Below are 23,373 nucleotides of genomic sequence, written 5' to 3' on the forward strand. Positions count from 1 at the left end.
TTGCATTTTGCAATCAAAATGATATTTTCAACGACTAATGCTTATTTGGCTCATTTTATAAATTAATATTAATTTCCAAATGACAACAAATATTAAGTAATTTTAAATAAAAATAAAACCTCTATAAAAGGGCAAGAAATGAGAAATTGATAAATAAAAGAAAAAAAAAGAAAAAACACATTCTTAACTATTTCATATTACTACAATATGATAAACTCTTTCAAAGATTTTGATATATTCTTAATTATTGACCTATTGTGATGTATTTCATTTAAAATTCAAATTCTTACTAATACTACTTGAATAATAGCTTGGAAAAGATATTAGCAATAAATTAGAGAAGATGGATAATAGAGAATTGAATATTTGTATACAAACATAAAATCAACAAGTTCCTTCACAACAAAATGAATACCAAAAACAGAGTTCCGACAGAGACAAAAAGTTCTGTTGAGAGTGCAAAATCATCAAAGTACTCTTTTTAAGACATATGGGTAACCAAATCTACAACTCATCCTACAACCATCTTAGAAGAACAGTCTGCTAAAAGAAATCCCTCATTTAAGAGATCAAATCACCAAACTTCTTTTGATAACAAAAAACAACTTCATCCAAATCTTCACCACATTCAAACAAAAGGCAAATCATAAGAGCTCCCATGACAACTAAGCATATCTTTTGAAGATGTATAACTCAAGAAAATTGCCTACAACTGAGTAGCGACAAGAAGTGATGCAACTCTCGATGAAAGAAAACCATACTTGTCGCCAATATGGATTTATGTATAGAACAACAAAAATTCCCAATAAAACAATTACATATGAAACCAGAAAGCTCACATAAAAAACATATATGTCCACGAAACTACCTTCTCCTTCATTGTCTATTGTAGTCGGTACTGTTGGTGGTGACTCAGTTTTTGAGCAGTTATTTTGCAATGGAGGCCCACAGAGAAGAGGGTTTCCTTCGTAACTGCTTTCATTAAAGGTCCCAAACTGAGCTTTTGGTTCTGGAGTACTACCTGACAAGTTGTTATGTGCCACACTGAAAACCTCTAGAAAGTTCAACTCAACCAACTGTATAGGGATTCTACCACTCAAGTTGTTGTAAGAAAGGTCCAAACTCTCAATTTGCTTAAGTTGTGAAAATGATGAAGGTATAACTCCGACCAAGTTATTGTGAGATAAGTTTAACGAATGAATTTCACTTAAATTTCCCATTTCGAGTGGGATTTGCCCAGTTAACCTGTTACAAGATAAATCAATCCCAGACATGTACTTAAGAATGTCACCACCATATGAATAGGACACACTCTTTGTTGTAAACTCTATCCATTCTTCCATGTAGCTACTCGGATAATCATGTGACAAATAAGCTGGAACGTCTATTGGTAGATCATTCATTGAACTTAGTCCATCCCAAACAACATCTACAGAAGACTTCTTTTCTTTCATTGCCAGAGTTAAATTACCTAAACAAGAAGGTATAGGACCAGAAAACATATTTCCAGAAAGATCTATGATGCTCAATGAATACAACTTGCATAATTGAACTGGAATTCCACCATCTAGATGATTATCTTTCAAAAGAAGGACGCTTAAAGAAGAAAATGTGCCAATCCATTTTGGAATATTACCAGTCAAATTATTCCCTCCAAGATCTAATGTCACTAATGAAGAGCTATTAAAAGTAAGTGTCAATTGACCACTTAGTCTGTTTCTCTTCACGTGGACATGTCTCAAATATGGTGGATTGAAACAATAAGGAATAGAGCCAGATAAATTGTTTTGAGAAAGCTCCAAAAATTCAAGCTCAAACAAGTTGCAAAATTCCATTGGAATAGAACCTTCAAAATGATTGTTTGACAAAGCCAATCTCTTCAAATGCGATATATTCCCTATCCATCTTGGGAGCTTTCCATTAAAACTATTATTACTGAGATCAACATCCTCTAGTGATGAATGTGAAAAATCAGTAGTAGAGACATCAATATCAGGAATCTCTCCAGCAAAATTATTGCCATCCAAATACAAATTTGACAACTTTCTTGTGTTGAACATCAAAGGAACAATCTTTCCACTTAGGTTGTTATTTGATAGCCTAAGAACATCTAATGAGCTTCTCATGATCAACTCTTCTGGTACTCTTCCACACAAATGATTATCCGATAGGTCTAAAAATGATAAAGTGTTCATGCCACTTAAACAAGGAGGGATATTACCTTCAAAGGCATTCTTAGATAAGAATAACAATTCCAAATTTGGAAAAGTTGAACATATATTTGTCGAAATTTGACCTTGTAATTTGTTTTCAGATATGTCAATTAAAGACACATTATGATGAAAAAGATGTGGTAACAAGAAAGGACCAGTGAAAGAATTACCCAACAAGAAGAGATTTTCTAATTTTGTGTTGTTTTCTAGCAACCATAACGGGACTGTTCCACTGAAATTGTTATTGGAAAGATCAACATATCTCAAGTCATATTGGTAATAAAGGAACTTAGGAGGTTGTAGACTAAGTCCTTTGTCTGTTATACACTCTGACAAACTGATGATGTTTAGTTGGAACTTCGGAATTGAAGTATGAAAGGAATTAGGTTCCATTACTATCTTGTTTTCATCAGCCAAAAGACACTTGAGATTTGGAAGGTTTGCAAGTGACAAGAATGGCATTGAAATTTGCAAACGATTTCTTAAAAGGGAGACAAATCTAAGTGATGAAAGATTTGCTAAAGGAGTCAAATTTCCAGTAAATTGATTGTTGGAGATATCTAACTCAAGAAGAGATGTCAAGTTACCCAAACAATAAGGAAGTATCCCCTCAAGTGCATTCTCACTGATATCCAAACTCTTAAGGTTCCTTAGATCACACCAACCTGAAAATTTTATAAATTCATGGAAGAAATTTTAATTAAATTTTGATTACCAAAACAGAATATATATAAAAGATATTAGATGAAAGAAAAAGAATAAAGGATTATTGGAAAAAGGTGTATTCCATGAGTTATATTGGACAATAATAGTCTTTAATTTACCTTGATTAGGCAAGGAACCAATAAGTCGACAGTCACTTAAAGACAAAGTTTTAAGAGAAGTGAATACTCCAATGCTTTGCAAAATGTTGTTGTTGAGATAAGAACCGTCTAGAAATATATCCTCCACATTGCTCCACACATGCAATTCTGAGTAATCATAGAATAGGAGGTATTATTAGATGTTAATCAACAAACAACTACTAATTTACGTTCTTTTGGAATAAATTAATGACTTACCTTGATCTTGAGTAGCCATAGTCTTGTTTAAGTAGTTCCTTTCTAGATAGAAGGTCTTAACTGATGGGAATGCATATACTAATTTTAGTAGTCGTGGAATGCTTCGATTGGTGAAAACCGCATTTAGATGAAGAACTTTTAACTTTTTCAAACTCTTATACTCTGTAAATGAAAAAAATAAACAAGTGAAAATTTTCATTTTTGTAGATAAGATTATATATTCAAGATTAATGCAAGATGAATTTTTAATAGAGAAGAATATTGAATCGTTAAATATTTTTAATATAAATTTTAATATACAAAACAATCAAAAAGATGAAAATCAAACAAAACGGTAACATGAAAAGGCAAAATTTTTTAAACGGTAATAAGAATACGTAGTAATCTAAAACAAAATGACAAAAGGCAAACAAGTCCAACTTTAAGACACAACAAGCTAACACAAACAAAAAGGGAAATATTTGATATGCCGTTGCAACACTTCTTAAAGAAAGCAATTATCTAAGGCAAATATATATCATTTTCTAATCAGTAATCAAATTACAATGAATTTCTTCCTTTAAAAAATTGGGCATTAATTTTAATAAGAGCATTTCACCTATAATCATTGTAATACATTAAGCAATCACAATTCAAAATTGCATGAGGTCTAATAAAATTTTATGTGGAGTTCACACTTATAAATGATGGATTCTTACGTAATTCTTTATTATAATTAGAGAATTGTAGTATTGTAGTAAAAAGCATATAATAATAATTAATTTCTTCCTTTAAAAAATTGAGTATTAAATTTTAATATACTAAATTTGTTGATCATTAAAACATCTACATCATTATAAACCTCACAAATAAAAATAGAAAATTTATTTAAATCCATACCTTTACAGGCCACAAATTCATTCAGATCATTAGAGCTCATATCCAATACCTCTAAGTTGGTAAAAGCACCCAAGTCTGGAAAAAAAAAAAGTAATAAATAAACGTCATTAAATCATCTGAAAACATGAAATTTGTATTTTTTTAAAGTATTTATAATAGAGTTGAAATTTTGGTTGAAAAGTAATAATTAATTAGATTATGACTTAAATCAAGCATTTAGAAATTGGTCAATTTTAACGGTCTCCCAGCATCTATAAATAATTTACGTAATTTCATCATTAAAGAAAAAAACAGATGAACTTATTTGTTATATCATTTTGAAACATGAGTTAAGATTTTTGTTAACAAATTTAAAATTTTTGCAAAAAAAGTAATTTTACCTTTCATATCTGTTGATCCATTTAACTGATTGGAGCTTACATCCAAAAACTTCAAATTTGAAAGCCCGCTAAGCGATGCAAATATGCTGTCCTTAATGAGATTATCACTCAAATCAAATTCTTCTAAATGGGTCAAGTTCAGCTGTCTCCCACTATCTACATAAGGTTTGCATAATTTCATCACTAAAAAAAGATTTACATAATATTTAATTATATATAACAACTTAACTAATTGAGCAAATATAAATGCATACCTTGTAAGGAATGAAGGCTTTCAATTTTGTTGGCGTATAAATACAAATTCTTCAGATTCATCAAATTATTCAATTCTATGTCCAAGTTCAATTCAAATAATCATTATGTTAGCCTGGTTACTCAAATAATCTTTTACTGAATATTTTTAATGTATAATGAAGTAAACGGCAAGACAAATCTAAAGCTTTAAGTGAAGAAGAAAAATCCCCAAATGTGATATGAGATTTTACCTATTTTATGAGCAAAAATGTTCTAAAACAGAATTAAAAAAAAAAAAAAAACTGTAATAGCTTTACCTCGAATATCTATTGAGCCTTGCAACTGGTTGTCCCCCATACACAGGGACTTTAGACTTGGAAGGCCAGAAAGGAATGCAAAAGTGTCGTTCTTGAAGAAATTATTAGTTAAATCAAGAACCTCCAAATTAGTCATCCTTAGTTGTATCTCCTTTCCTGTAAAAGAATATTTCTATTATATGCCATTATTAATGGGAAATTTTATACATTGATCACATAATTAAAAACTTAGTTGAGTGAATTGAAATATATATTTATACCTTGCTTTGATGGTCGGAAGCTTTTAATTTTATTGTAGCTTAGATCCAAGTTCTTCAAATTTGTCAGATTATTCAATCCTATTCAATGCCAATGAGAAATTAACATTACATATAAAAGCAAATGATATGCAACACCTTTTCATGAAACAGCAATTGATTTGGACATAAAAGAAAGATAAAGCAAGTTTATTGTGAATATGAATGATTCCTTTCAAGTAATTTTCCATCAAACTTAAAGTCCTTAAAGATAAAAGACCATTCATATGAAATAATATGTTAATTTTCAAAGAGATGTATCCTAAATCAAGAGTTTCCAAATCATTAAGTCTTGAAAGCCATTGAAAGCCTATAATGAAAGAAGATTAATATTTTAATTACTATATGTCATTCATAATCACTATTAGATTAATTTTAACTCTTAACGTTTGCATGACTTGATCCATTGACACAAATACTTAGGAAACTTCAGAAAACAAAAGTGAATAAAAAAAACCACAAAATGGTTTCTCAACAGTTTCTAATTCAGTCATGTATCGATTTTCCCACTTCAATAATAAGTATCACGCTTGAGCACTTGGTTTGGTTGTCTTTATCTTACATAGAGTTGGATTCGAATTTCTTATCCCAATCAAAAATTTGAAATGACTGACAGTATAATAAGTGACATCCTCCTTCTTAAGTAGGTGTAGCTTGATTTTTTTTTTTTGGGCCAATAAGTGTAGCTTCATTCTTAAGCTAGGAGCTTTTTTCCTACCAGACAGTACGAACAAGAAATGTTATTTGCAACCAAAAGTTTTAATATTAGCAACTGCAACTATCCAATAGTCAAAAGGTACAATTAACATCTTAACTGGGTTTCATTTCACATTTTGAAAATAATATAATATTTGTTAACTTAATATTAATGTAATTATACAATCAAACATAATAATATTAAGATTATGATATTATAATTAACACAATAAGAATTACAATACGATGATTGTAATTAAAATGCCTCCATCAAGTAACATGTGCTATGTGGAAATCATTAGTAAAGACAGCCCGCGTGAGGGAAAGGCTAGAATTGGTTGCCCAACCAACTATGATCTCGAGGACGCCACAAGGGTAGAGTTGGCAACCTCTGTACTGGATATGTTAAAGGTCATTGTGGATGCAGTGAATAGGGTCAGAGAACAAGAAGCTGGGCTAGGTGCTGTTCTTAGAGATTCAAATAGTAACGTGTTTTTTTCAGCAGTGACTTGAGTAGACTGGACTGAAAGTTCCCTTCATACAGAGGTAAGAGCGATCCTTTGGGGACTGCAACTAGCTTTTGAACAGGGTACAGAGCAGGTGATAATGGAGAGTGATTCTATGCCGACAATACAAGAAATTGAAAACACACATGGCTCGCTTTGGTCGGGGGGTAATTGGCTTATGGTGGTGTAGCTTTTAGGTGTTTTGTCTTCAGTTATATACTTTGGGTGGTGTTTTGTCAGTTTGGTTTGAATGCATAGATCTATTTGCTTTGCTGAATTAACTTTATGCTGGCTTTGTACCCTTTTGATTAATTAATAAATACCTTTGACTTAGCAAAAAATTTTTCTTGTTATGAGTGTAAGGCTTTCAAAAAGAATTAAAAAAAAAAACAAAGGTAGTAAAAGCTTTACCTTTAACATCTATGGAGCCTTGCAATTTGTTCTCGTACATATATAAGTACTTTAGACTTGAAAACCCCCTAAGGAAGGAAAATATGTTGTTCCTGAAGAGATTATGGCTCAAATCAAGTTCCTCCAAATTGGTCAACGTCAATTGTGTCTCGTTTCCTGAACAAGAATATATAATTCTATTATATGTTATTGTCAATCGAAAATTTTATATGATGATCACATAGTTAAGATCTTAGTTGAGTGAATTGAAATATATATTTATACCTTGCTTTGATGGTCGGAAGCTTTCAATTCTATTGTAGCTTAAATCCAAGTTCTTCAAGTTCGTCAAATTATTCAATTCTATTCAACCTCAACAAGTAATTAATTATATTATATATAAAATCAAATAATATGCAAGACCTTTTCTTGAAACAACAATTGAATTTAACATAAATTAGAGGTAAAATGAGTTTATCGTGAAAATGAACGGTTCCTTCCAAGTGATTTTCACTTAAAGTTAAAATCTTTAAAGATGAAAGACCATTTATATCAAACACTTTGTTATTTTTCAAAGAGTTGCCCCATAAATCAAGAGTTTCCAAAGTACTAAGTCTTGAGAGCCATTGGAAACCTGTAATGAAGACAAATTAATATTTTAATTACTGTATATCATTCGTAATCATTATTAGATTAATTTTAACTCTACCGTTTGCATGAGTTGATCCTCTGAACAAGTTTTCTGCTAGATTTAAATTCTTGAGAGTTGAAAACTCACTCAAAGATAATAAAATTGTATCATCGAGGTAATTGTCACTTAAATCAAGGATCTCCAAATTTAGCTTCGCAAAACCTGCAAGAGAGTTCTTTTAAATATATAATAAGGACTTAGCGGCTTTCTTCAATAAAATAAAAATAGAATTAAATATGAAATTGTAAAAATGAAGAACTGATTAATGAATTTTCATATTGCAAATTAACAATGAAAAAATTAAAGATGAAAAGGCAAAAGGGACCTTCATTTTCAACAAAACCAGCGATGTTATTCCCTGGCAAATAAAGATACTTCAGTTCCTTGAAAGGAAGAAACAAAGAGGCATTAAGATACCATCTTTCGTTTTTGGACCATCTTATATAAACAAGAAAGAGTCCTATGACTCGCTTGGAAGAGGAGGAGGTGTTGCACTCGACCCTATCCCATTGACAGCAATCTGAACCCTTGATCTCATCAACCCAGCTGTTCAGATCGTTGTAAGGATTGAAGAAAGGTTTGAGTTGCAAGAGAGCAATCCTCTCATCCTCCCAACACGCATCAGTACCATACCGTCTGCATCCTTCTAATAACAACAACAACACACTCAACCACAACCATTTGGGTTCCATCATCTCTTTTTCTTTATATATGATCTCTATATTTTCAATTCTCTCTCAATTGCTACTTGTAAATATATAACGATAAGCCTTGCATCAAGCTTAATATATATAGAAAATCAAGGTAGTCCTCGATCGTTTAGACTCTGTTGTAGGAAAGAAAGAAAAGGGAAAGTCAAGAACAATTAGAACTTTTTTTCCCTCGTCTTTTCCTCCTTACCAAAAGGAGTGTTAGTCTCTTTCTTTGTCTTCGCTCATCGGTGGTAAATTCTGTTGGGAAAAACAACACCCACACGCAGCAACCACACATAAAACAGTAAGCTCAAATCAAGAATAAGAACACACAAATATATTTGGTTCGGCCCAACTCAAAATGGCCTACTCCAAACACAGTCCACTAACAAATAAATCTTTACAATTGTGAGACTTTTAGAATGAGAAAAGTCTCCTAAAACTCCTTACTCAAAACTTAACCCAAAACCCAATTACACCCTTTAATAGCCTACTCACTTAGCTATTCTCTTGGTGTCTAACTCTCTGGGGTTACCAAACCAAAACATCATATTTATAAATATGAAACCCATTATACCTTTACTAAACTTCCCGATGTGGGATACAAGACAAACTCAAACTTACTTAACTTTCGATGTGGGATTCTGAGATTCAAGGCAAATCCCAACAAATCCTCCCTTGACTTGAATCTCCAAACACTTCAATAGTATCTGCAAAGCTAACATGCTTACCTTTCTTCTTTTCTTTCATCACAGGCATCTCAGCAACTGAGCCTCCATCAAACATGTACAAGTGATTGACCCTATTCCCTTGTAGAATCACACTACCATTCTTATACACTTTCAACCAATCATTACTACCATAAAATGTGTACCCCCGAGAAGCTAACTCACCCAAAGCAATCAAATTGTAGTGACAATTTGGTACATACCTTACATGACGAAGTGTCCTAATAACACCATTGTGAGATCTAAGGCGAACACTCCCAATGCCTTGAATCTGCACCTTTTCTTTGTTAGCAATCACAATATCCCCATACTTTTCATTCTCATTCAACTCCACAAAGCAGCTCCTATCATTGCAAACATGAACTGTAGTAGCTGAATCTAAAACCCAACCTTTATCACTTTTCAAAGTCTGAGTCTCATCCACACAAGTTGTCAAAACAACATCATCATCATCAGACACGACAGCAACAGTATCACTCTTTTCTTCATCTGATTTCTTCTCATCATTCGCCCTTTTAAAAGCAGCCATATCCCTTCTCAGCTTCCTACAGCGTACTTGGATATGTCCCTTCTCACCACAATAATAACATTCTACATCACTGTAATCTCTGTCTCTTGACTTAGATCTCCATCTTGATCCATCAATCCTCTTTTGAGTCCTCCCTCGATCAAAACCCTTTACAGCTAGTGTACTCCCCCCAGGTGATAAGTTCTGAGCTCCCATAAACCTTTCATTCTCACGCAATAGAGCAGTTACATCATCCAACTTTAAAGTAGACCTACCTACCAACACAGTCTGAACTAAAGGCCTATAAGACTTGGGCAAAGATGCCAGCAAAATTAAAGCCTTCTCTTCATCTTTTAACTCGTCAACAGAAATCGCTAGCAATTGAGAAACCAATCTATTAAACTCATTCAAGTGATTATAAAGACTCATACCTTCTTCCATCTTCAAAGAATACAGATCCATCTTCAAACATAATCTATTAGTCAACGACTTCGAAGCATAAATACCTTCAAGCTTATCCCACAAACTCTTTGGAGTACTTTCAGTCAACACACTGTACTTTACTTCTGGAGCTAACGCCAATCTAATAGTACTAACAGCCTTCTTCTGAATCCTATTCCAATTAGCATCAGACATTCCCTCAGGCTTACTACTCTCTAATGCCTGATCCAACCCTTGTTGTACTAACAGATCTTGAATCGTACTTTGCCATAACATAAAATTACTCTTTCCATCAAATAACGGAATCTCAAACTTAGGCATAAACATACCAGACATACCTTCTTCAGACATCTTCAAACATTGCTTCACGATCTCTTAGACCCACGAACCTTAAACCTCAAACCTCGAACCTCGCTCTAATACCACTTGTTGGGAAAAACAACACCCATGCGCAGCAACCACACATAAAACAGCAAGCTCAAATCAAGAATAAGAACACACAAATATATTTGGTTCGGCCCAACTCAAAATGGCCTACTCCAAACACAATCCACTAACAAATAAATCTTTACAATTGTGAGACTTTTAGAATGAGAAAAGTCTCCTAAAACTCCTTACTCAAAACTTAACGCAAAACCCAATTACACCCTTTAATAGCCTACTCACTTAGCTATTCTCTTGGTGTCTAACTCTCTGGGGTTTCCAAACCAAAACCAAAACATCATATTTATAAATATGAAACCCATTATACCTTTACTAAACTTCCCGATGTGGGATACAAGACAAACTCAAACTTACTTAACTTTCGATGTGGGATTCTGAGATTCAAGGCAAATCCCAACAAATTCTACTATTCTTGGAATTAAAATTTGAATAAACTAGTCACTGAAATCGTTCTCTCTCAAAAGTTGCCGACATAATGTAGAAAAAAATTTTGCAATAAGACAATGAATTTTATTTTCCACATATTAAAAATTTGTTCGTGCTATATATAAATGAGGTTTTAAAAATTTGTTCGTGCTATATATAAATGAGGTTTTGTCTCAATAATAAGGAGTGATCGGAAGAATTAGATTTTATGATCGAATCTCATTGTATATATATTGGATTTAATTTAAATTTTCTATAAATATACTATTTTTTATTATTTAATTGTTTTGATTATTATTATTTTTTTACTAATGATCAATCTTGATAAAAAAAAGTCCTTCATTTCACAATCGTTCTCTTAGTTGTTATAGTTAGAGTACTTGCTAAACCCAACTACTTTCTAGGCTATTGGTCAAAAGACTTGGATCCAGTCCCAAATATGATTTTTAAAACTTGAGTTCAACTTGAGAATTTTATTATATTAATAAATAATATATTTTAATTAAACTTTAATTTTAAAATATTTACATAAAATATTTTTAACATTTTAATAACAAATTTAATTGAAATAAGTAAATGATTTTTGGGAACATTTCACCTATAATTTTTTTATTACAATATTATAATTATTTAATTACATTAAAAAATTATATATGGGTCCACCACTTTTATTTGTAAGTTCCAGAAAATTTCTACTTTTAAGTCTATTAGACTATATAACATCAAATATTTCATTATTTGAAAGTATCTTGATATTGACATTGACTTCATATTCACGTTAATTAAATGGGATATGTATGTCTGCATATATTCTTAAACAATGAATACCAAATGTTTAGATTTGTCTATCAATAACATAGTGCTAAATTACATAATTTTAATTGTAAAAAATTATACGAGCTATTAATATATTACTGGAATGATGTCCTCATGTTGCATGGGATTTTTTTTAAAACATTATTTATGAAAAATAATTTTAAATTGAATAATATGGTATTTAATTTTAATAATACTTTTAAAACATAGAATAAAAATAATAAATCCAAAACAATAAACTTAAAATATTGAATTTAAAAAAATAAAAAAATAAAATTTTACTTGTTCAATTTATTATTTTTGTTATTTTTTATTTTTATTCTGCATTATTTTATTTATTAAAAAAATAATTTTAATTCATGCTGGTAATTAGAAATTAAATAGCGCAAAAAATTTTGAAATAAAATAGTAAAATGAAAACTAATTGAAGCGTTAATATAATGTATAGATTCTCTTCATAACACATTAATAACACGTAATTGTAAAGATTCTCCACTGTTACTTATCCTTTGCAAACAACAAGATTAGGATGTTTATAGTCAATAATTATTTTCCTTGTTAACAAATTATTACTCTGTTTAATTTGAAAGCCACAACATATAAAGACATTGAATTGGCCAATTATATAGTTCCCTTGGATCTTAAATTTATTGGCACCCAACTAACTTTCTCATACTACAACTAAATGACCTAATAAGCAAGACTTCATTCCATTTATTTTTTCCAAAGCTGTTGGATTTCTCAAATGCATTCTTGCATTTAGCTTTTTATACATGAAAAATCCAATTCAAACAAAAGTAATAACCGGGTTTGGGGTTAAAACGTCATTGGCAATTCAGGTCATGCATTTAATGATGTTGGGTGGCCTGATAGAAAGTAATTGGTGAAATTAACTCCAATTTGCTGGACAATGAGTTTCTACTTTCTAGCGTGGAGCATGAACAAAGTTTTAGTTTTGTGGAAAATAAGTTCTTCTTTGCTTTTATTTTACATGCTAAGGAAAATATCACTTGTGTCATTGTAAACTTTTTTTTATAACGTTTCGGTTACGTTTGGGAGAGTGTGATGTTATCAATTTGAAGAATAATGGAATTTACCAACGATAAGAGAAAGACGACTTTGACAGAACTTGCCAAACCTTCAATTTGCAATTTAATTAATTATTACTGATTTTGATGCATTTTGATTTTTCAAATGTAATCCGTCTTTATACATTTGAGATTCAATTCTTGATATTTTACCAATACCTAAACTCTTCTCCAGATAACCATATAGGAACCAATTCAGCATAGCCACGAGGATTTCATCATTATTCCTCATAAAAGAATATAAAGAAGCTAACCTGTAATATGAGAAAAAAATAAAAAAAAAATAAAAAATTGATTCGAATCATTTCTTTTTTGTTCAAGTTGGTTTAAATTTGGGTATTTGGATATTCAAAAAATTCTTAATAACACAACTATGTATGAAACCAAAAAGTCCAACTCAAGTCAATTGTGTTATTTTAATTTTATTTTAGAATATATTTATAAATAGTAAAATATTAATATAAATATATTTTTAATATTGTAATAATAAATAAAAATGAAATGCAAAGCAGACTGAACCTAAACCTAAGATTTCAAGATTTTAGCCATGCTTGGCTACTCTTAGTTCATGGACATCTCTATTTTTTATTTTTGAACAATATATTCTTGCAAAATTAAGAAAGCCAATTATTGTTGCGGCTATAATAAAATTCTCCACAATTACTCATCCCTTGCAAATAACATTATTAGGATGTTTATTTTCAAGAATTATTTTCCCTATTAACAAATTATTATGATGTTTAATTAGAAAGCCACAACATATGAAGAAGACATTGAATTAGCCAATTTTATAGTTCCCTTGGATCTTAATTTTGTTGTCACTCCCACTAACTTTTCCATAGTTCAAATGCCCTGAGAACAAGACTTAATTTCATTTTTTTTTCTTTCATAGCTGTCAAAATCTTTGGATTTCTCTAATGCATTTTTTTCATCTTGCTTTTATAGGTACATGAAAAAAATTATTTAAAAAAATTATTAAATATATTAATAATAAAATTTTTTTATTTCACTGGAGAGTAAGAGGGTGACATGATATATTTAAAAATAAAAAAATAAATTAAAAATAAAAATAAAATATGTGTTAATCTATTAACATCACTTATAAAATTAAAATTTTATACTAAAATATATCAAATATTAACACTGCAAATAAAAGTGAAAAAAAAAAAACTAAGTAAAAAAAAAAGTAATTATTGGTCTCTTAAAAAGCAAGTGCAATGTTAGAGTAATATATCTGCATCATAAACGCGTTAGGTCAAAACGTCACAGCCAATTCAGTTCATGCACTTAATGATGTTGGCAAAGACTTATACTTTGAGAATGTAGCGTGAAAAAAGTTTTAGTTTTGTGGAAAATAAGGTCTTCCACTTGGTTTTACACACTAAGCAAAATACTAATTGTTTTAATCGCATAATTTTTTTTATAATGTTTCGATCACGTTCAAGAGAGCGTGATGGTAATCATTAATTATTTCAAGTGTCTTTTCAAAGAATGTATTCGAACAAAATGCATTTTTAGTGAAGACAAAAATTATTACTAAAAATATAAAATTGTCACAATATAATAGAATTTACAACTAATGAGATCGAAAAGTCAGAGAAAGAAAAGACGACCTTGACTTGACTTGCCCAAGTTTCCTTCAATTTGCAATTTAATTAATTACAATTGATGATGCTGATGCATTTGCTTTGTTTTTGTCCTACAAATCTTGATCATTGGGGTTAAATGAATGGTCTTTCTTTTTAAAGCAATATATTCAATTACAATGATATAATTTGTTTTATTATTTGCCACTGTAAATTAGATGTTGTCTATATAAAATAGCGTAAATGTTTCTACAATATCTTGTTATTAGACTCGTCTATGCATCAGACCATCTACTAGTCTCATTCAATAGAATTTTAAATAAAATTTTGAAAGTTTCTATCAAAGCTGACTGTTTATTATGTTTTAATTAAATAATATTTGCTAATTTAATTTAAAATATATTTAAAAACATTAAATTATTAATATTTAAATCTTTTTAATATCTTAATAATAAATAAAAAATGACATTAGCAATTTGCCTGAACATAAGATTTTTAAAGTACTGCTAACCACGTTCGATATTTTTAGATGAAAATGTGAAAAAATGATTTAGATTTTTCTTTTTTTTTTAATTTTATTCAATTAATTATTTTTAAATAAGTTAACTAGTATTAAGATTTAAAATGAGAATTGGTTTGATGTTGGTAAGTGTGTAATATTCATCAAAAACATTTTAAATTATTATGTGTGGCATGTTTCTAATTGATGCCTAAAAACTCTTTTTTTTTTTACATAATAATAATAATAATAATAATAATAATAATAATTATTATTATTATTATTATTATTATTATTATTATTTGAGAGTGTCAATGATTGAATTGAAAATTAAGATTTCATCATTCTACCAATAGATATCTTGACAAATTTTATATAATTCAATAGTATATAAATAGATTATTTTCATTTTAAAGAATATAAATGATTATAAAAAAGAATATAAAAGATAAACACCCAAATATTAATTTAGCCCAATCGAATCTCCATTCCTTCAAATCTAAAATATAAATGATAAAATTAAATACATCTATCCCATTATTTTAGAAAAACAAAATTGAATCATTTTATTTTATAATTGCATCTTTATATAGCTGTTTGTTATTTTCAATGTAGATATATAATTGGACAATTATTATACCCTAGTGCGTTTGAATTTTTTAGTTATTTATTCATATTTTGTTATATGAAAAATAGATCAAATTTAATTTTTAACTTTTTATTTTTTTATTTAAAAAATTTATATACCATTAATATAAATTATAAAATTAAATATATTTTATCCCTTGAAAATATGTGACTAAGCTGAGTAAAATAAACAACAGCAATAATAACAACAAACTAAACTTTATATCTCATAACTCTAGAAAATAAGTTCTTTCTCTGCTTGGTTTTACATGTCAAGGAAAAAGTTACTTGTCTCACTGCAAATTTTTTCTATAACGTTTTAACCACATTTCCAGACAGTGTTATGTTAATGATTAGTTCATTCAAATGTCAATTTGGAGAACAGTAGAATTTAGCAACAATGAGAGAAAGGCAACCTTCATGGGACTTGCCAAATTTAATTTCCTTCAATTTGTAATTTAATTAATTACTACTTATGCTTATACATTTGTTTTTCTCAAATGTATTCCGTCTTTATACCTTTGAAATTCAATTCCTAATATTTTGCCAAAGTCAGAAGCTCTTCTCCTGATAACTAAATCATATAATTTTAATTGTAAAAAATTGCATTAGCTATTAATTAAGGAAAAAAATTTTATACTTCAATATATCACTAGAACGATGCTCTCATGTTGGACGAGACATTTCTTCAAAATATTATTTATGAAAAATAATTTTAAATTGAATAATATGGTATTTATTTTAAGAAGACTTATAAAACATAATAATGAAAATAATAAAACAAAAATACTAATTTTAAAATATTTATTTTTAAAAGAATATGAATAATAATAAAACCAAAAGAATAAACTTAAAATATTGAATTTTAAAAAATAAAATAATAAAAATTCACTTATTCAATTTATTACTTTCAATATTTTTTATTTTTATTCAATGCAATATTTTTAAATTTTAAAAATAATAAATTTAATTTATGTTGGTAATTAAAAATTAAATAGCATAAAATTGTAAAAAAAAATAGTAACAACAACAACACCAACAACAACAACAACAACACCATACTCAACCAAAACCATTTGGCCTCCATCTTCTCTTTCTCTCTATATATGATTTCTATAGTTTGAATTCTTTCTCAACTGCTACTTCTAAATATATGATAGCAAGCCTTGCATCAAGCTTAATATATATAGATAATCAAGGATGCAGGCAATAATAGTCATCCATCTATAAAATGACTTTTGAATATAAAATGATGAAAATTTGTCTAAATATTTCTCAAAATATTTTAGTTTGGTTAATTTTTTTATTCAAAATCAACATATATTGACAGTGCAATATGGAAAAAATTTCCCTCTTCCTTTCCTTCTTACCAAAAGGAGTGTTAGTCTCTTTCTTTGTCTTCACTCATCAATGGTAAATTCTACTATTCTTGGAATTGAAACTCGAATAAACTAATCACTAAAATCACTCCCTCGTAAGTGGCCAATATAATTATAAATAATTTTTTCAATGAGACAAGTATGTGCCTTTGCGTGTAAAATCAAGCAATAGACTTTTTATTTTCCACATATTAAAACTTTGTTCATGCTATCAATGAGGTTTTTTCTCAATAATAAAAAAAAGGGATTGGAAGTATTAGATATTTTATCCAATCTCATTGTATGTTGGATTTAATTTAATTCCATGTTGGTTTAGATTGATTTATTTATTGTTTTTCTATAAATTTATTATTTTCTATTATTCAATTTTCTTGATTTTTTTTTTGTACCAATGATCAATCTTGATTAAAAACCATTCATTTCACAATCGTTCTCTTAGTTGTTATAGTTGGAGTACTTATTAATTATTAGGTGTTTATAGACGCCGCTACTTTCAAGCTATTGGTCAAAAGACTTGGATCCAATCCTAAATATGATTTTTTAGGCTTCGGTTCAACTTGAGAAATTTATATACTAATAAATAATATATTTTAATTAAAATTTAATATGAAAATATTAAAGTAAAAATAATTTAATAATTAATTTAATTAAAATGAGTAAATCAATATGCGTGTATTTCGTTTATAATTTTTTATTATAATCTTACAATTATTTACCTTATATAATTTTAAATTATGATTAGCTATTGTAATAATTGAAAATGATATACTTGATTTTTCTTTTTTTTTTTTCATTTTGTAATTAATGCTTTAGCCCATAGTGTGACTTGTACATGAAATCATGGAGTTTGGATTAAAAAATTCTTTCCACCTTTTCCAAGTAGCTTCCTATGGCATTTTATTTCTTCGTGGAAAGAAGAAATGTTAAAGGCGAGTTCCATTTGACATCTTTTTTATTTTTTTAAATCTATTAGACTATAATATCAAATATTGCATTGTTTGAGTGGATCTTGACATTGGCGTCAACTTTAAAATTTACAGTTGCTTCGTATCCACGTTTTTTAATTGGAATATATACTTAGATTCTTAAAGTATATATGAATAAAAAATGTTGTGATTTGTCTAAATTTTTTTCATTTTTTATTTATTTGTAAAAGATGAATAAATAGTGGTAATCGATTAATAATATAATACTAAATTTCATAATGCTAATTTAAAAATTTACATAAGCCATCAATAAAGAATAAAAAAATTTATAATTTCATATATCACTAGAATGAAGCTCTGGCTTTGCATGGGATTTTTTTAAAAAAAATCATTTATAAAAGATAATTTTAAACTGAATAATATGGTAAATAATAATACTTATAAAAAATAATTCTTTTTTCCTTAATTTTTAATTTTTCAAAATGCTTACTTTAATATCAGATTGCACTTTTGGCTTTTATACACGAAAAAAGGAATTCAAAAAGTGGGAAGAAAAAGTAAAATACATATAGAAAAAACTAAGTAGAAAAAGTAAATATTGGTCTCTTAAAAGCAACTGCAATGTTGGTTGTTGGCCAAACCCAAAAGAAAGTTATTGAGAAATTATCTCCAACTTGCTTGACACTTCCCATTATTTCCAGTCATATCTTCACCATGACAGACCTTGACATTTAATTTTGAAGGCACCAACTAATTATATATAATGTATTTTATTTTATTTTTTCAAAAGAAATATTTTAGCATACTTATTAATGCAAATAATGGATTAATAAAAATATGACCTGTTCATAAAATTATAAAATAAAAATATTATTGTGACAATATTATATTTTAACAATAACAAGATTTAGAATTAACGGTACAATTACTAATTGTCATAACGTTTAGATCCGGGGATCTATCGCTAGACATTGACTTAAGGAGTCACCACCAATTTTTTTTATCTAGGTGTGATTGGCCACCTAAGGAATCTATCCTTTCAGGGAACACCTAAGTTTAAGGATCTCTAAAAAAATAGGTTCGGATCTACTAACCAGAACAGGGTTCAGGAGTTCGGTTACGTGTGAGGAAGGTTATAGCACCCTTACAACGCCCATTGAAAGATGATACCAGCTTAATTTTGTGTCATCCAATAAGCCTTAAAAATTTATCAAGTAATTAATTATTAAAAATTATTCTTAATTGACTCTAATACTTTTAGCAAAAAATTGAGAAAATCCCTCACCTCAGGAGTATGCAAGAAAACTATTGTTTCACTTGCAGAGGCTTCATTATCGGATTATTTAACATTAAAGAAAATTCAAGAAAATAAAAAGAAAAAAATGATTGTTCTTGTGTAGGGAAAATTGATACTTTCAACTTTTCCTCAAAAATTCACTTTTGAAAACTTGTTTCTAAGGAAAATTGATACTTTCAACTTTTCCTCAAAAATCCATTTTTGAAAACTTATTTTCAAGAAAAATTGATACTTTCAACTCTTCCTCAAAAATATTTTTTTTGAATTTTATTTAAAGAAAATAAAATAAAAAAATAAAAAAAGTAAAATAAAATAAAAATAAAAGAATATTAAACAATTCTAATCTAATAATAATAATAAATAAATAAATAAACCTGAGAACGGCTTGGCTTAGCGACTTAGCTCGGCTTGGCTTGAAGAAGAAAAACGGTTCGGAGACGCGGCTTGAGGGTGTCGGCTCGGCTCAGTTCAGAGGCGCAGGTCGCACGCGGGTCGAAAGCGGGTCGACACTCGGATCGGGTCAGATCTTGGCATAACACGTGGATCCTCTGGGAACAGTAACGCCAAAACGACGTCGTTTTTGATGGGTATAAAAGGCTAATCCTTTTGTTTTTTCAATAGACCTCTCCTCCCCTCTCTCTCTCTTCCCTTCTTTTCCTCTCCCTTCTCTCTAAACCACTAAGAACTCCGATTGAATTCTCGTCGGATTCTGAAAAATTTTGCCAAAATCTGAGGTTTTTCATCGAAAGTTCGTCGAAAAACTGATCAATTTCTGAAAATAATGCCAGAAACTGGGAAGTTGGTCGAAAAATTTCGAACTTGGCCGAAAAAGTCACTGAAAAATTCAAACCTCGCCGAAAAATTCAACCGGAATCTAAAAATTTTTCAAAAATTTCCAAAACAAATTCACAAAAAATCCTCCAAAAATCTTGAAATTGCTCATGACCTTTCCTGAACACTTTTTTTTCTTTCTCTCTTCACTCTCTTCGTTGTCAATGTCTCTGTTTCTGTGTGTTTAGTCCTTTGATCCGTGGATCTATTTATAGGGATTGATCAGAAGAGTTTCTGATCAATCCCAACTCCTCTTTGGATTGGGATTCAATCATTGAATCCAATATGGACTTTGATTGAATCCCAATTCACAGTGGGATTCCCCAAATCAATCCAATCTCAGCTAAAAAAAAATAAAAATCAAATAAAAATATTAATAGATAATTAAAAGAAAATAATCAGATAAATCAAAAATATTAACAGATAAATAAAAAATAAAAAATAGATAAATTATAATAGATAAATAGATAAATAATAATAAATACATATATATAATAATATATAAATAGCTAAGTAATAATAAATATATATAAACATAAAAAAGATAAATATATATTAATAAATAGTAATAATAAATAAATAAATAAATAATACATAAGATACAAAGGAGAAAAAAAAATATAAAATATAAAATATAAAATATAAAATATAAAATATAAATATAAATATAAAAATACAAAATACAAAATAAAAAACAAAATGAACATACCTATTTGGACCAGGCCTAATTGATCCGGGCCTGGACCAAATTGGGTGTCTACACTAATTACATAATTTATCAATGAATTATGAGAATTTTTTTTTATTTTTTGGTAATTTAAAATTGAAATAAAAAAGAGATACAAATAAATCAATTTTTAAACATTTTATTAGAACAAGAAAACTAAATATACTCTTAAAAGAATGATGATGAAATTTGAGATTAAAAGTTATAATATTTTTTTATCCTTTTGTAAAGTAGTTCCATATAATTTTTCTGTTGGAAAAAAATTACAACATGAGATATAGATCTAAAGTAAAAAAAATGATATGGAGAGTAAAAATTGAAGAAAGCTAAAAAGAAGGTTAGAGTTCAATTCTTAAAATTTGTAATTTCATTTTCCCTAAATCTCCTAGGTTAGGTCTATTTTGTACAAAAAAAAAAATTGATACTTATAAAAAATTTAGAGAAATTAAAATTTAATTAATATTAAATTTATATGATTGTGATTTAAAACTTTTGACAAGTTTCCTAATTTTAAAAATTTATAAGCAATGATATTTTGGTATAATAAACAAATAAATACCAATGTGATTTAAACATCTTTTAAATTATAATGCATAAATTAAGTAACAAAATCATAAAAAATTCATAATTTTAATTTAGAGATCAATTTAAATGCATTTAATATAAATATATATACATGTATTATAATTTTTGGGGGCTCTTGTTACCCGCCACCCATAGTTTTACTTTTACTTTAGCATGAATAAAGTTTTAATTTGTGGAAAATAAAAATTAAGTGACCGAAATAGAAGTTTAACACTCCTCTTTAATTTTTGGAAATGATTTTTCAAAGTTACATGACAGAAATAGAGGTTTCCAAAAAATTAAGTGATAAAATGAATAATTTATCCACTTTTTTTATATTGACATTGGCCCGAGCTAGTTAGGCCTAATGGAAATTAAGTTCTTTTGAAAAATTAACTTGCTTGACTCCGCAATGTTATTTCATACTCCATACATGATTCATATGAAAGCGAATTTCATGTTTGAACAGAGTTTGATTTCATTGGAAATTATAAGCTCCGATGCTTGGATTTCCAAACAAGACGCGTTATTGTCTCACTGCAAATTTTTCAAAAGTGGAGTTACAGACTGATTTTCATGATTAGTCCATTCAAGTTGGCTTCAATTATAAAGAATGGGAATGCAAAATTTTACTAAATGGTGTTAGAGATAGTCTAATTTTCATGACATTCAAGTTGCCTCCAACTATAAAGAATTGGAATTTAGTAATGATTAAAGAGAGAGAGAGAGAGAGAGAGAGAGAGAGAGAGAGAGAGAGAGGAGACCTTGACTTGCCAAGCCTAGAATTGTGGAATTGACTATTGATGCTAATGCATCTTGCTTTGCTCTTATCCTTCTTTTGTTTTAAGCTAAGGAATGGAATAAAATAAGTAGTTATTCTTATTTGCAACCGTGAATGCAATTAGATGTGTCGTCGAGTTACCGTTAATCCAAAAAAAAAAAAAACTTCCAATTTTTTAATTTTACTAATATGTATCTTAATTTTGTTCATTCATATCAATTTATAATATTTTGATTTTATGATTGCTTGATTAATTATAATATGAAGCATTCGAACTTTTGATTTATTGATTAATGCTTTTATTTTTTACTTAAAAATAAAGATAACCTTTTTTAATTAAAAAATTAAAAAATGATAGCCATAAAAAGTCTTTGTTTTAAATGATATATATTTGACTAACACCTTAATCCAAATGAACACTTTAGAAAATAGTCATCTTTAGCACCATGAATGAGTGGATTTGGTAAATAATTTTATTCCACTGAATCATATCATATTCCATAACATTCCACAATTGCACCAATAAATCATAAAAGTATGTTCCATCCTAGTGACTTCTTGCCACATTCTTAGTTGAATCTTTAAGAAAGGGACCAATCAATATCTTTTTTTTTTTGGGTTCACCAAAGACCAAACAATATCTACCATGATTAATCGCACTTGTTATAAGAAAAGGAACTTTTGTATTCTAATGAAATACTTCGTATAAGAGTTTATATTTACATGATATTTTCACTAGTCTAGATAGCATGAAGTTGATTATTTAATAATCATGTCGTAATTTTAAATTTTAATAATTACATCAACGCTCATCTTTAAATTTAAAAAGGTATAAGTAGATTTTAACTTAGAATAAACCTTTTTTATTTATAGTTGTGAATCCATGACAATATATTAGTAAATGAAAGATAATTTAATAAAAAATAAGTGATAATTTAGTAGTTACTTATTAATAACTTAAAAAGTGAATGATAATTTAATAATAAATTAGTCATAATTAATAATAGATCAATATAAGTTCAATAGTAATTAATTGATAGTAGTAAATAATATAATTTAGTAGTTAATCATTAGAAACTTAAAAGTAAATCAATATAATTTATTAGTAAATAATTGATAATTTAATAGTAAATTATGGATAATTTAATATAAATAAGTGATAACTTGATAGTAATTATAGATAATTTAGTAATAAATCAGTGATAATTTTATAGTAAACAATCGAAAATTAAATAGTAAATCGATTATAACATAGTAGTAAATACATAATAATATAATAGTAAATTATTGATCATTTAGTAGTGAATTATTGATAACATAATAGTAAATCACTAATAGTATAGCAGTTTA

The 23,373-nt window shown here is 28.3% G+C and overlaps 1 protein-coding gene across 1 annotated transcript; it reads right to left on the minus strand.

Moving 5' to 3' along the window:
• Positions 1-665: 665 nt before the first annotated feature.
• On the minus strand, positions 666-8,402 carry LOC111279531 (cuscuta receptor 1-like). Its single transcript, XM_089756382.1, has 10 exons — positions 7,989-8,402; positions 7,682-7,825; positions 7,453-7,606; positions 7,258-7,337; positions 6,994-7,149; positions 5,345-5,422; positions 4,534-4,689; positions 4,154-4,228; positions 2,758-2,878; positions 666-2,688 (listed from the first exon to the last, which is right to left on the minus strand). Exons 1-10 carry the CDS (start codon positions 8,356-8,358, stop codon positions 666-668), a joined length of 3,357 nt encoding a protein of 1,118 aa, XP_089612508.1. The 5' UTR covers positions 8,359-8,402.
• Between the last annotated feature and the right edge of the window lie 14,971 nt (positions 8,403-23,373).

The sequence above is a fragment of the Durio zibethinus genome, chromosome 27 (genome assembly GCF_047325235.1).
Source record: "Durio zibethinus cultivar Kanyao isolate XHJ-2024 chromosome 27, ASM4732523v1, whole genome shotgun sequence".
NCBI lineage: Eukaryota > Viridiplantae > Streptophyta > Magnoliopsida > Malvales > Malvaceae > Durio > Durio zibethinus.

What these genes read in the sequence shown, in the direction of transcription:
- LOC111279531 (XM_089756382.1), bottom strand. Translation starts at nt 8,358, where the DNA reads ATGATGGAACCCAAATGGTTGTGGTTGAGTGTGTTGTTGTTGTTATTA. An exon ending in TGGTTTTGTTGAAAATGAAG is followed by an intron (nt 7,826 to 7,988) that starts GTCCCTTTTGCC and finishes ACTCTCTTGCAG; the next exon opens with GTTTTGCGAAGCTAAATTTG. An exon ending in AGGATCAACTCATGCAAACG is followed by an intron (nt 7,607 to 7,681) that starts GTAGAGTTAAAA and finishes TCTTCATTACAG; the next exon opens with GTTTCCAATGGCTCTCAAGA.